This window comes from Quercus suber, unplaced genomic scaffold (genome assembly GCF_002906115.3).
Source record: "Quercus suber isolate HL8 unplaced genomic scaffold, Cork oak 2.0 scaffold_10, whole genome shotgun sequence".
In the NCBI taxonomy this organism is placed as follows: domain Eukaryota; kingdom Viridiplantae; phylum Streptophyta; class Magnoliopsida; order Fagales; family Fagaceae; genus Quercus; species Quercus suber.
This window is the reverse complement of record NW_027069476.1, coordinates 2,761,469-2,772,207: the sequence shown is the minus strand read 5'-3', so window position 1 is coordinate 2,772,207 and position 10,739 is coordinate 2,761,469. Positions and strand designations below refer to the sequence as shown.

The 10,739-nt window shown below is 37.1% G+C and overlaps 2 protein-coding genes across 2 annotated transcripts; one reads left to right on the top strand and one right to left on the bottom strand.

Moving 5' to 3' along the window:
- The first annotated feature begins 1,505 nt into the window (after positions 1 to 1,505).
- Positions 1,506 to 1,955, top strand: LOC136069581 (uncharacterized). Its single transcript, XM_065778288.1, has one exon. It carries the CDS (start codon positions 1,506 to 1,508, stop codon positions 1,953 to 1,955), a length of 450 nt encoding a protein of 149 aa, XP_065634360.1.
- Positions 1,956 to 4,962: 3,007 nt separating this feature from the next.
- LOC112027573 (SUPPRESSOR OF GAMMA RESPONSE 1) lies at positions 4,963 to 10,516 on the bottom strand. Its single transcript, XM_024060222.2, has 6 exons — positions 10,080 to 10,516; positions 8,154 to 8,286; positions 7,664 to 7,850; positions 6,390 to 6,883; positions 5,737 to 6,054; positions 4,963 to 5,610 (listed from the first exon to the last, which is right to left on the bottom strand). Exons 1-6 carry the CDS (start codon positions 10,085 to 10,087, stop codon positions 5,557 to 5,559), a joined length of 1,194 nt encoding a protein of 397 aa, XP_023915990.1. The 5' UTR covers positions 10,088 to 10,516; the 3' UTR covers positions 4,963 to 5,556.
- Positions 10,517 to 10,739: the final 223 nt, after the last annotated feature.

Genomic DNA, 10,739 nt, shown 5'->3' with positions numbered 1-10,739 from the left:
GAAAAACCTCTCCGCCGCCCTCCAAGCGGAAATCGATCCACTAGACAATCAGTTGGGATACATGAGTAAGCAAGAGACCCTCCAAGCCTAATCTACCCGATGTACCTAAGCCCTCCAAGCTCCTACTCCAATAAGGCTTCTCGGAACTGTGTCTTGTCTTAGTTCTCTGGATCCCGCAACAAGCTCCATGTTGCATCTGCCATCCTTGGCTTCTTCCAATGCTTCCCAGCAACTCCAAAGCACTCTCTACACTCTGAATAGGTGTGGGTTGTGTTTGGGTACAAATCTCCTCTCAAGGTATGATAATGGGAAAGGGATGGAGAAGAGGCTACAATAATTTCTCACTAAGGAGGAGTAGCTCTCTCTCAAAAGAGGGTGTGTGTGTTGTGGAAAACCTATCTAGGGTTTTTCTCTCTGAATAGCCTCTGTCACATTTGTGGGTAATGAGGGTATATATAGTATGGGTGAAGGGTAAGAAAGTCACTCATTAAAATCCTTCAGGCAGAATGTTTCGCGACTATCTCGTGGGAAGGCCTTACCCGCGAGACACTCGTGAAAACGATAGCCTGGCATGACTCTTCAGCTTCCAATCATGTGCCTCTCACATGGCTCTTTCGCGGCTTAGCTTCCAGCGACACACCCGCGAGATCCACTGATCTTCAATAAAGCTTGAGTCTTCACCAACTTGATACTAAACCCAATACAATTAAATCCCACAAAATACAATGAAATGAAATAAAGTAATTACAACACATTTTGTCATGGAATAAAGCCAATATAAAACTTAGTTGTAAATCACAACTTTACAACAACCAGCCCAACTCTTTTACCCACTTTCTACAAATTCATTGTATTAGGCTTGTTGGGCTCATACTCCAAATCTTTTGAACTTGGGCTACAAATCTGTACCCTACAATTGGTGCCGTCTGTAGGAAGAGCTTGAGCAAAAGGAGAAGCAACAGTTGATAATGGTTGAACCAAGACAACAACTAACAGAATCGAGGGCATCCTAACACGTTGATCATTTTCTTAACTTGGAGTGGAGACAGGATCGTGAAGGTAGTGTACACACTACGCATATTGATCGAAGCCAGTCACATGGTGGAAGTCACGTGTCTCATGCAGAGAAGAACAAGAACATGCAACTAGAAATTGACAAGCTGAAAAGGGAGTTGCGCCATGCAAAGAGAAAACGAATTTCTTCATATTTTGATGAAGACTCTAATGACGAACAAGACGTCATTTACAAGCAGAGATCTCAAACACCAGCTAGTGAGTCTTTCTCCTATGAAGAAGAACATTATCGTAAACGGCAGCCTTGAAGTCCGTCATGTGGAGGTGTAAGGAACGATGCTATAAGCAAGGCCTTGAACCAAATCTCCAAATTGCCTTCCACGCATAGGATTGAAGAGGCAAGACTTCCTCGCTGTTTTCATCAACCGACGTTCACTATTTATAATGGAAAAATAGACCCTGTAGAGCATGTGAGTCACTTCAACCAGAGGATGGCAGTCCATTCTAAAGATAAGGCTTTGATGTGCAAAGTTTTGCCCTCCAGTCTTGGACCAGTCGCGATGAGATGGTTTGACAGCTTGAGAGCAAATTCCATCAATTCATTCAAAGAACTCACCCAAGCATTTGGTTCCCATTTTGTCACCTGCCGAAGAGTGGCCAGGCCCTTGGCTTCATTGCTATCCTTGAGCATGCAAGAAGGTAAGACCTTGAAAACATACTCAGATAGGTACTGGGAAATGTTCAATGAGATGGAAGGCGATTGTGATGGAGTGGCCCTTAATACGTTTAAGATCGGCCTCCCTACTAACCATGGTTTAAGGAAGTCCTTAACTGGTAAGCTAGTTACTAATGTGCGTCAGCTCATAGACTATATTGACAAGTATAAAAGAGTTGAGGAAGATCAACAGCAAGAAAAAGGAAAGGAAAAAGTTATCCCCTAGGAGAGGAGGGATTTCAGGTCGAACCGTTACAACAACAGTAAACAGCGGAGAGATTTTGCTAGACAATCAGGATCATCAAATCTTCAAGCAGTCAGTGCTGTATTCAAAGAGCCAGTGCACCAAGTCTTGGAAAAAATTAAGAATGAACCATTCTTCAAGTGGCCGAATAAGATGGTGGGGTAGATTAGGCTTGGAGGGTCTCTTGCTTACTCATGTATCCCAACTGATTGTCTAGTGGATCGATTTCCGCTTGGAGGGCGGCGGAGAGGTTTTTCGCCGAGTTCTTCGGTTTCCTCTTTGAAAACACGTCTCGGTGTTTTCTGTGTTTGCATCCTTCTTCCCTACTCTTGTTCATTTCATTATTACTGCTGTGTTGCTTTAATTATGGATTAGAGTAGTTGTTTTGCTTATATGCTTGTGTTTACACTATTCCGCGCTTATTATTAAGTTTGTGTAAAATCTATCGAGCCGTAATTTTAATTGGGGGTCTAAATAGCTCTTGTGTTTTCAACACATTTTCGAGCTTTCAGTTGTGAATGAAACAACATTCAACAGAGGTTTTATTGATTAATCAGTGTAAGAACAGACTTGAAACTTAAATGCATTCATGTCCGAAGAGACAAACTATTGTATCTATCACTCTTAGAATTATCCTCGACCTCCTTCCTCTGTACGAGGTCCCTTACATCTATATAGTGTTCTTTTAGACTACCTTAATCATCCACTTGTCTTCATCTAAACGTTCACTTGAGTAGCTGTCCCATTAGGTAACTTTGTCGGTTCTCCATGAGTGGCGGTAGTTGAGATTGTACTATCAGAGGTCTCCTCCACATTAATGCGGCAAGAAAAGTTGCTGCAGTGCATTTAATGCAGTGTTAGCAGCTTTTCCTTTAGATATTTCTCTGTTCTTATCATCTCCATACATGTTTGAAGTTTATCCTTATCATTGGAATCGCTAGGAAGGTCATTCGAACCTCCCAAGTACTGGCTTAACTGAGATTCTTTATATCCGAGGATAACACACTCTTCGGACTACTGATGCTCTCTTCGGACTATGTTTCTCGATCATTTCCAAGTATATCTCCCCCACCTAGGGTCTTTCTCAATCGTCTATTTCTCTTCGGACAAACTTTTAGTCTTCAAATAGGGCCTTAGACCCAATACATAAATTTGGGCTTTTATCCCCACAGAAACTTTCTCAAAAAAAAAAAAAAAAAAAGCTAGTCCAATAGGTCCAAAAATTGCTCAATACATTTTGATATTATGCTTTTCATATCTATTAAGCTTGGATATTACATTTTCATTTGGCAAGGAGGCTATCATCAGGAGTGGATGTCATAGATTGAAACTTTCTCAAAAAAAAAAAAAAGTTAGTCCAATAGGTCCAAAAATTGCTCAATACATTTTGATATTATGCTTTTCATATCTATTAAGCTTGGATATTACCTTTTCGTTTGGCAAGGATTTTTGACAGCTAAAAGGTTGCATTTGGCACAATGTCATAAATCTTCAAATTTCTTATCCCTTTATAAGGAAAAAAAAAAAAAAATCCTCAATTGGTCTTCAAATTGAAATTATATCATATCAAAACACTAAAATTGTGTGATTCACTCAAAAACTAAAATACTAATATCAATTAATGGGAAAAAAATAACATAAAGAAAGATAATATCACAAATTATTAAATTAAACAATTAAAAATAAAAACATTACCTTTTGTCATCTTGGACTGAAAAGGTCTGAAATTGACCAAGTGGACTGGCATGGACCAAAGTGAACCAAAATAGGCCGAAAAGACTAAAGTGAACTGAAATGGACCAAATGGATCAAATTAGAAAGAATGGACGAAAGCGGACCGAATTGGAACAAATAGACCGAAATAGACTGAAGTGGTTTGAATTGGACCAAAATGGACCGAATTGGACCCAAGTAGACTAAAATGGACCTAATTTCAAAGTATGTATCAGTACAAATTCTAGACATTAATTTAGTTACAGACAGATTTACATGTGTACATACTATTTTTCTTTGGGAAGTGAGAGAAATTTATTCATGTATTGTAAAAAGGATTGAAAAAAAAAAAAAAAAAAAGCGGACCATAAAGATTTTTATTTTTATTTTTATTTTTTCCTTTCCTTTTTTAAGAATATGGTATGCAATTTTTCATATTTTTTTAGTAGTCATATCAGGGAGGAAAAATCGTCCAAGATGAATGTGTAAAGTCAATTGGTTGATATATTTAATATTATCAAAAAATTTGAGGAATAAATCAATAAAAAAATTGTGATGTGACTGATGATGTAACTCAACAAGAATATAACAACATTAAATACTAACTTTTAGACATTATATATAAATATAGATGAGACAAACCTAAATGTAGTGCCCATTAGGTAGAATGAGTTAATGAGAAAAACTTCATGTTAGCTCCACCCTCTTACCAAATGGATCAAAAGTATTCAAAGCTCCTTGAGCAGTTGAGTTAATTACCATGACAAATCTTCAGCAATGACTTTAAAACATTGGCTAAATACCAATACAAACTCTTTTGAGCACTTGAGTTCATTACCAAGATAAATCTTTAGTAATGACTTCAAAACATTGGCTAGACACCTGACACTACAGTTAACTACTAACATCACACCTCTATAGTAAGACCACCATTCTGTTTTTCTCGCTTTCTCTCTGCCACAATGCTCTGGTAACTTTTGATTGATAACCTATGGATCTTAATATTTGTTTCATGGCATCGGTTACTATTTTCTATTTTAGATTCTTGGATTGATCATTTGATCAACTACAGCAAATTGAAGCAGAGACACCACTCCCCAACGTAATATATTACCTTCCCTAGCCTCTAGCTCTCTCGTGAGTGTTTGGCTATGTGAGGACTCTTGAATGGTGGAAAGCTTCTACTAACATGAGAATGAAGTAGAATAAACAAGATGGCCACTAAATAATGCAATTCTATTTTTCTTTATAACAACAGAAAATTAAGAAAAGAGCATGCAACAGACAACAAAGCCAATTCTTATCAATGCAATAAGCTTTCTTACAATACATTAACAAATGTCAATGTTTCAAATGTTTCTATTTGGTTGCTGCTTCCACGCTTTCCACATGTGTGTATCCAATGTGATGCTTTAACTACCACAGAAGCAACAAATATCTAAATGACAAGCCACTTAATATTTCAAACCTAAGAGCACCAACAGCATTTAAATACACGATTCACCAGATCCAGGCACCTACATGGTGCATTGATACTAAGACAAAGAAGCCGAGATAGAGCTAGAACACGAAAAGTCATTGCCATTTCAGCTTGACCATGGTATCAGCTCCAGGTCCAGATCTCTGGTACTAGATAGCCGAAAGGTTCGGCCAACTTCATGGTCTTGTGTATCTTAAAGCCTTGCAGAGTTAAAAAAAAAACCCTTGCCCCAGCAGAGATGGGCAAACTCCGATGTCCCTAAAACAACAAAATCAAGTCATTGCCGTTGAAGAAAATGCTGGAAAGAGAAGAGGGTAGCAACATCCAGACTTTGGATGGAACAAAATTGGGAATTCAATTTAATTCCCGGGTTAGCTACATAATGTCATCTCATAACCGGTCCATCCAACTGAGAACACTATCTTGAGAACCAAACTGCAAGTCCTATAAGCATAAATGACAAAGATAAGCAATATGTTAGAAAGCTTCTCATTTGTGTTCTTAAGCTGGAAATCATACGGAAATCAGTTGCATAAAAGTAGAGAAAGAAGAGAAGAAAGTGAAACTTACAGCAAGCTGGAAATCAGGTGGAGTATCCAGATATATGTTCTCAAGGTCAGGAATTCCAGAAGATGCACTATTGTTCAAGGTCATCTCATTTGTGTTGCTAGAAGAGCCAGTAAAAGAGATGTGATTCAGTCCTGAATTATTTAGAGGAGCATAATTATCAAAAATCTCCCTGCACAGTAATGAATCATTCATGCAGTTTAAATCAGAGTTCTCAACAGCCTGAGATTCCCCTGCCAGCCATGCAGGGTAGTCCATGTTGTCCTCAGCCTTAATATCTGGTGGAGGGGCATGAGATGCTTCTGAAACAAACTCTGCTTCCTAATCCACAAATATTGATTTCAGTTAAGATTTAACACACTGAGGCATCTTAGAAATTAATATATATATATATATATATATATTCTACTGGTTTTTCATAATATGGTCATTTTATGTCCCCTCACCCACCTTCTTTTGCCTATAGAAGTTTAAAATTGAGAATCAAAAATTAATTTCGTTAACAGTTACCACATCTTGCTTTTCTTTTCTCTTATTTCTACAACATGTTCTTTTCCTTATATCCCCTTGCTCATAACTTAAATACCACCAATAGTTCACCCCAGGTGTATATTGACTGATTCATGCAAAAATATATTAAAGAAATTGCCACATACCTGGAGAGATGACAGGTCATTATTATCACCAACATCATCACTCTGAACAGATATTCCTGGACGTGGTGGATTAGGAGGATTTGCTTTTGGGGTCCTTGGACTAGTTCTCAGCGTCATAATGTCAGAATCCTCAACCACCAGATTGCCATCATTATTTTCAGTCTGCTTCTGCTGTTGATAGAAAATTTTTGAAACCACAAATTCACCTTCCTTCTCATTTTCTTCAGTTCCTAGATGATATTGATGCATCACCCAATTGGACTTATCAGGCTTGGAGCCCTTCTTTGAACTTTTATACAGTACCATTATCTTCTTACAGCCTTTCTGCAATCCATTTTCCATCAAAGGTTTTGTCTTACCTGTCTTGTGCCAGCGGACAGGCCCCTCACTCGAACTATGTTCACTTTGAATCTTGCGGCGTTTCCGTTGACCAGAAGCATATGCATTAGTGGTTCTGTGAAAGAAATGGACACTGCTTCCATCTTTCTTAGCACCTGGAAATTTAGAAGGGAAAAAAAACAGCATTTAGATCATAGTTTGATTGACTCAGCTCTATGAGGTTACATTAGTTGGTCCAATTTTGGTCAAATTACATACACATTTACATATAGATTGAGAACTTATGAGAATAGGGGCACAATGATTCCAAAATCAGTCCAAATTGAGCAACCACATTATCATTGCATTTGACCATTCAACACAGGAATAATAAAAGAAAAAAAAGGAATTGAGGAAGTGATTTATGTAGGAACTAAATAAAAAAATTAGAATGAACTCAATGATTGAATAACCATATTTTATTATTTGAGCTCAGTAATTCAGCAACCACATCAAATTATTTGAAATAGAGAAAAATTTTAGCAAGATCAAGTTTTCAGTTGGCTGCTAATTTCAATTTCACAAACCCCAGTTATGATGGGGTGCTTTCTTTCTATCTTTTTTCCCCCTTTTTTGGGGAGGAAACCATGGCATGTGCTACGATTCAAAATCCACTCGGCCAGGTTTCACTTTTATACATTTCTTTTCTTTCTTCTCCCTTTTTCAAACTCTTGGATTGCCCTTTCTCCTTTTAAAAACAGAAGCATCAAAATCAGCAGCCTTCCAGATTTTAAAAAATAAATAAATTTCAGATAGTAATCTGATCCCTTTTTTTTTGTGCTAACACATATTAATCTGATTTGGTCCTCGATTTATATTGCAGATTCTGTAGTCAATACACTACCATGGATACCAATGATAGTATGGAATTGCAGATTCTTTATATATTCCCTCACCTGGAAGGTCTTCTGGATGGCTGTAGCAAATTCCTTTGTCCCCCTCAAGTGTTGGGATGAACTCATCAATAAACAAGTGTGGATTTGAGTTTCCAACACCACATTTTGCTGCTAAATGTTCTAAGAGCTCTGCATCTGAAGGCTCAAACTTCACACCAACAGGCAGGCCAGGCCATTCAGGAGAAACCTTCACAGGAGAAGCAGCAATGTTAGCAACAAAAGTCTACAACTAGTCAAGGATATCCATGTCAAACGATTCTGCAAAAATGGTTTTACAAGCTTTCCTTGATAAAGATTGTGAATACTTTCTACTCATAAGAAAAAGAAAAAGTAATAGCATGACATGCATTTAGTTATAGGTGCTAAGAGAATAGATAAAAATTAAATAATGTTGAGGAATCTTATAATCAATTTGCTAGGCATATTTAGTGTACAAGTTAACAGCAAGGAATGGTATAAAAGATGAGTAAATGTTCAAGTTCCTACTTACATCACTATTGTCTATACGACAGTGGCAATTTGGGCATTCACGATTTGCCCCACAGTCTTTGATTTGATGAGCAGCAGAACACGTAACATTTCTCACTTTCCTTGCCAATGCCCTGCTATTGATTAGCCAAGCCCTGCAAGAATGATTTGCTATAAACTTATAATTCCAGTAATAAGACATCCTATATCTATAAGCAGAAATATGATATAAGTCCAACATTTAAAAAGGTTTGCAAAGAACAAGATTACAAGAAACAGAAGGAAAAAAAAAAAGAGTTCGCATGAAGGAAAAAGCAGGAGTCAACCATTAGGGTAGAACATCATTGCTGAAATGCATAAAGTATCAGCAAATCATATGATATGACTCAACACTGAGGTCCAAGACATCATGTATGGTACGATTATATTTGACAAACACGTGTACGGGACAATGTTGCAAGGAATGCTAAGAGTAAGTTTGTATAGCTACCCACTTAAAATCAATTTGGGCAAATCTAGTGGTGGCAAAGCCCCTTTAAGACTTTGACACTGATTAAGCAAACACAAAACCCAAAATTATAGTATACATATTTTGCACAGTCAAAAACATTGGGCCAACCTAGTAGAGCAGAAAGATAATAAAGTCAGAGTATGGCAAAAATGAAAGAGAGAAAGGCACTCAAGATGAGACACGCAACAAATTGAACATTAATAGATTGAAACACACTCAAGTAGTTTTTCTAAGCCTGTTGCTTCCTAAAGATTTTTAATTGAAACTATATTAACTTATTAAGAGACTAGACTAGATATCTGAGTAATTTATAAATATCCTAACATGCAGATCACTACTTATTAAGATAATAATGTATGCGGAAGGGAATGACCTGCCCAATCAATAAGTTCAAACGATAGAAGATTCACTACCATCTACGACTGACTCCAATCAGTACATTGAAATCTTACAAAGTCTCATTTTCTTAATCTTTCAAAGATATAATATTATATATGAAACTCATTAAGGATTTATTTACCATAGATGGATATCTAAAAGGAAGCTCAAAATTGTGCATTTTCAATTTCCTCCAATAAAAGATTATATTTTTAAGCTTGATTTTCTTTTCCTTGAGAAGATTTATGATTGAAATACTGCTTCAAATAGACAAGCATAAAGAATACAGTATAATTAAAGAATGAGATATCAGTACTCTGTACCCTATCAACTGGCTGTTATGTGCCATATAAACTAACTCCAATCTTCACTTTTTCCCCCCTTTTGAATGATATTGATTAATTTTTAATTTAACATTTATTCCAACAAAAAGTGATCATCATCCAGAACACTCCTCACATTGCTGCATTGTGGAGTAGGAAGAAAATTTAGGTTTCAGCACCAAACCAAACCCAGCTACAGGGGTATGGAACAAAGTTGATAAGACCTGAAATGGGTGCCTCAAAAATACATCCAAATATCTGTTTCCTCATCAAAATATTGAATAAAAGAAAGGGACTTTAATATTTGCTTCCAATTGAAAGACACAAACTTTTTTCTTATCACACCCTTCAACATCAGCATTTAACAAAATAAGGTAACTACCAATAAAGTATAAAATCTTGCAAGAGAAATTTCCTAATGGGTTTCCAAAACTAGTAACAAGTTAGGTTACCTATAAATTTCATAACCCAATCCAGTAGTACAAAAAAAGACGAAGCATTTTTTAACTATAAAATCAACTAATATATAATACCCAATTAATCAAAGGAGCATCCAAATAAATCCCAGAAACTTAAACAAAAACAAAAAAGAGGAAAAAAAAGAACAGAAAAATTTATTACTATTCTGGGCATCATAGACTCCTAATAACACAACAAAAATGTAAAAACGAGACACCCAAAAGAAAAAGATAAAAACTTTATCTATATATTTACTTGTTGATAATCTTAGGCTTACCTTGCCATGTTCTTAAGAGCTAGATAGACGATGTTGAAGCTAAACACAAACTATACACAGAGAGAGAGAGAGAGAGAGAGAGAGAGCTTAGTTAGTGTGTGTTAAGCTTTGCATTTTGTACACTGGACTAAGTTAAGTGAACTGTGAGAGAGAGGGTTATATAAAGAGAGAGAGAGAGAGAGAGTGAGAGTGTGTGTGTGTGTGAGAGCGGGAAAACACAGCTTTGGTGTCGTTATGAGAGGCTTGTAAACCGAGGCTAAGGTTTGGAGTAGAAATGCTCTTGTTGGACTGGGTCAATGGCCAATGGGGGTTTTGGAGTTTGGTTTGAGTGTGGCCCACCGTTGACTAAACCTGGGTCCAAAGCAGTTGGTTCGGACACGAAGCTCGAAGGATGTCGGGAAGCTTGGAACTTCGAAATCCGAGAAAAAGTGTCATTATGGTGAATTTTTGTGGGGACTCAGTGCTTGGCTTCCTTGCTCCCCAAGCCTATACATAGAAACGTTTCGAACACTTTTCTGGATTTCCCTTTCTGCCCCTGCGTGTTCTACAAATGACTCAGGTCTATGTTTGATTTGACTTCCTCCCAACCTTTTGCTTTCTTGGTTGCCCTTTGAACCTCAGCAAAATAGAATCTTACTGTAAATTACGCGGTTCCACGAC

Coding starts and splice junctions, on each gene's coding strand:
- LOC136069581 (XM_065778288.1), top strand. CDS start 1,506: ATGGCAGTCCATTCTAAAGATAAGGCTTTGATGTGCAAAGTTTTGCCC.
- LOC112027573 (XM_024060222.2), bottom strand. Junction 6,884..7,663: donor CCATCCAGAAGACCTTCCAG/GTGAGGGAATAT, acceptor CTAAATTTCCAG/GTGCTAAGAAAGATGGAAGC. Junction 6,055..6,389: donor ATGACCTGTCATCTCTCCAG/GTATGTGGCAAT, acceptor TTTGTGGATTAG/GAAGCAGAGTTTGTTTCAGA.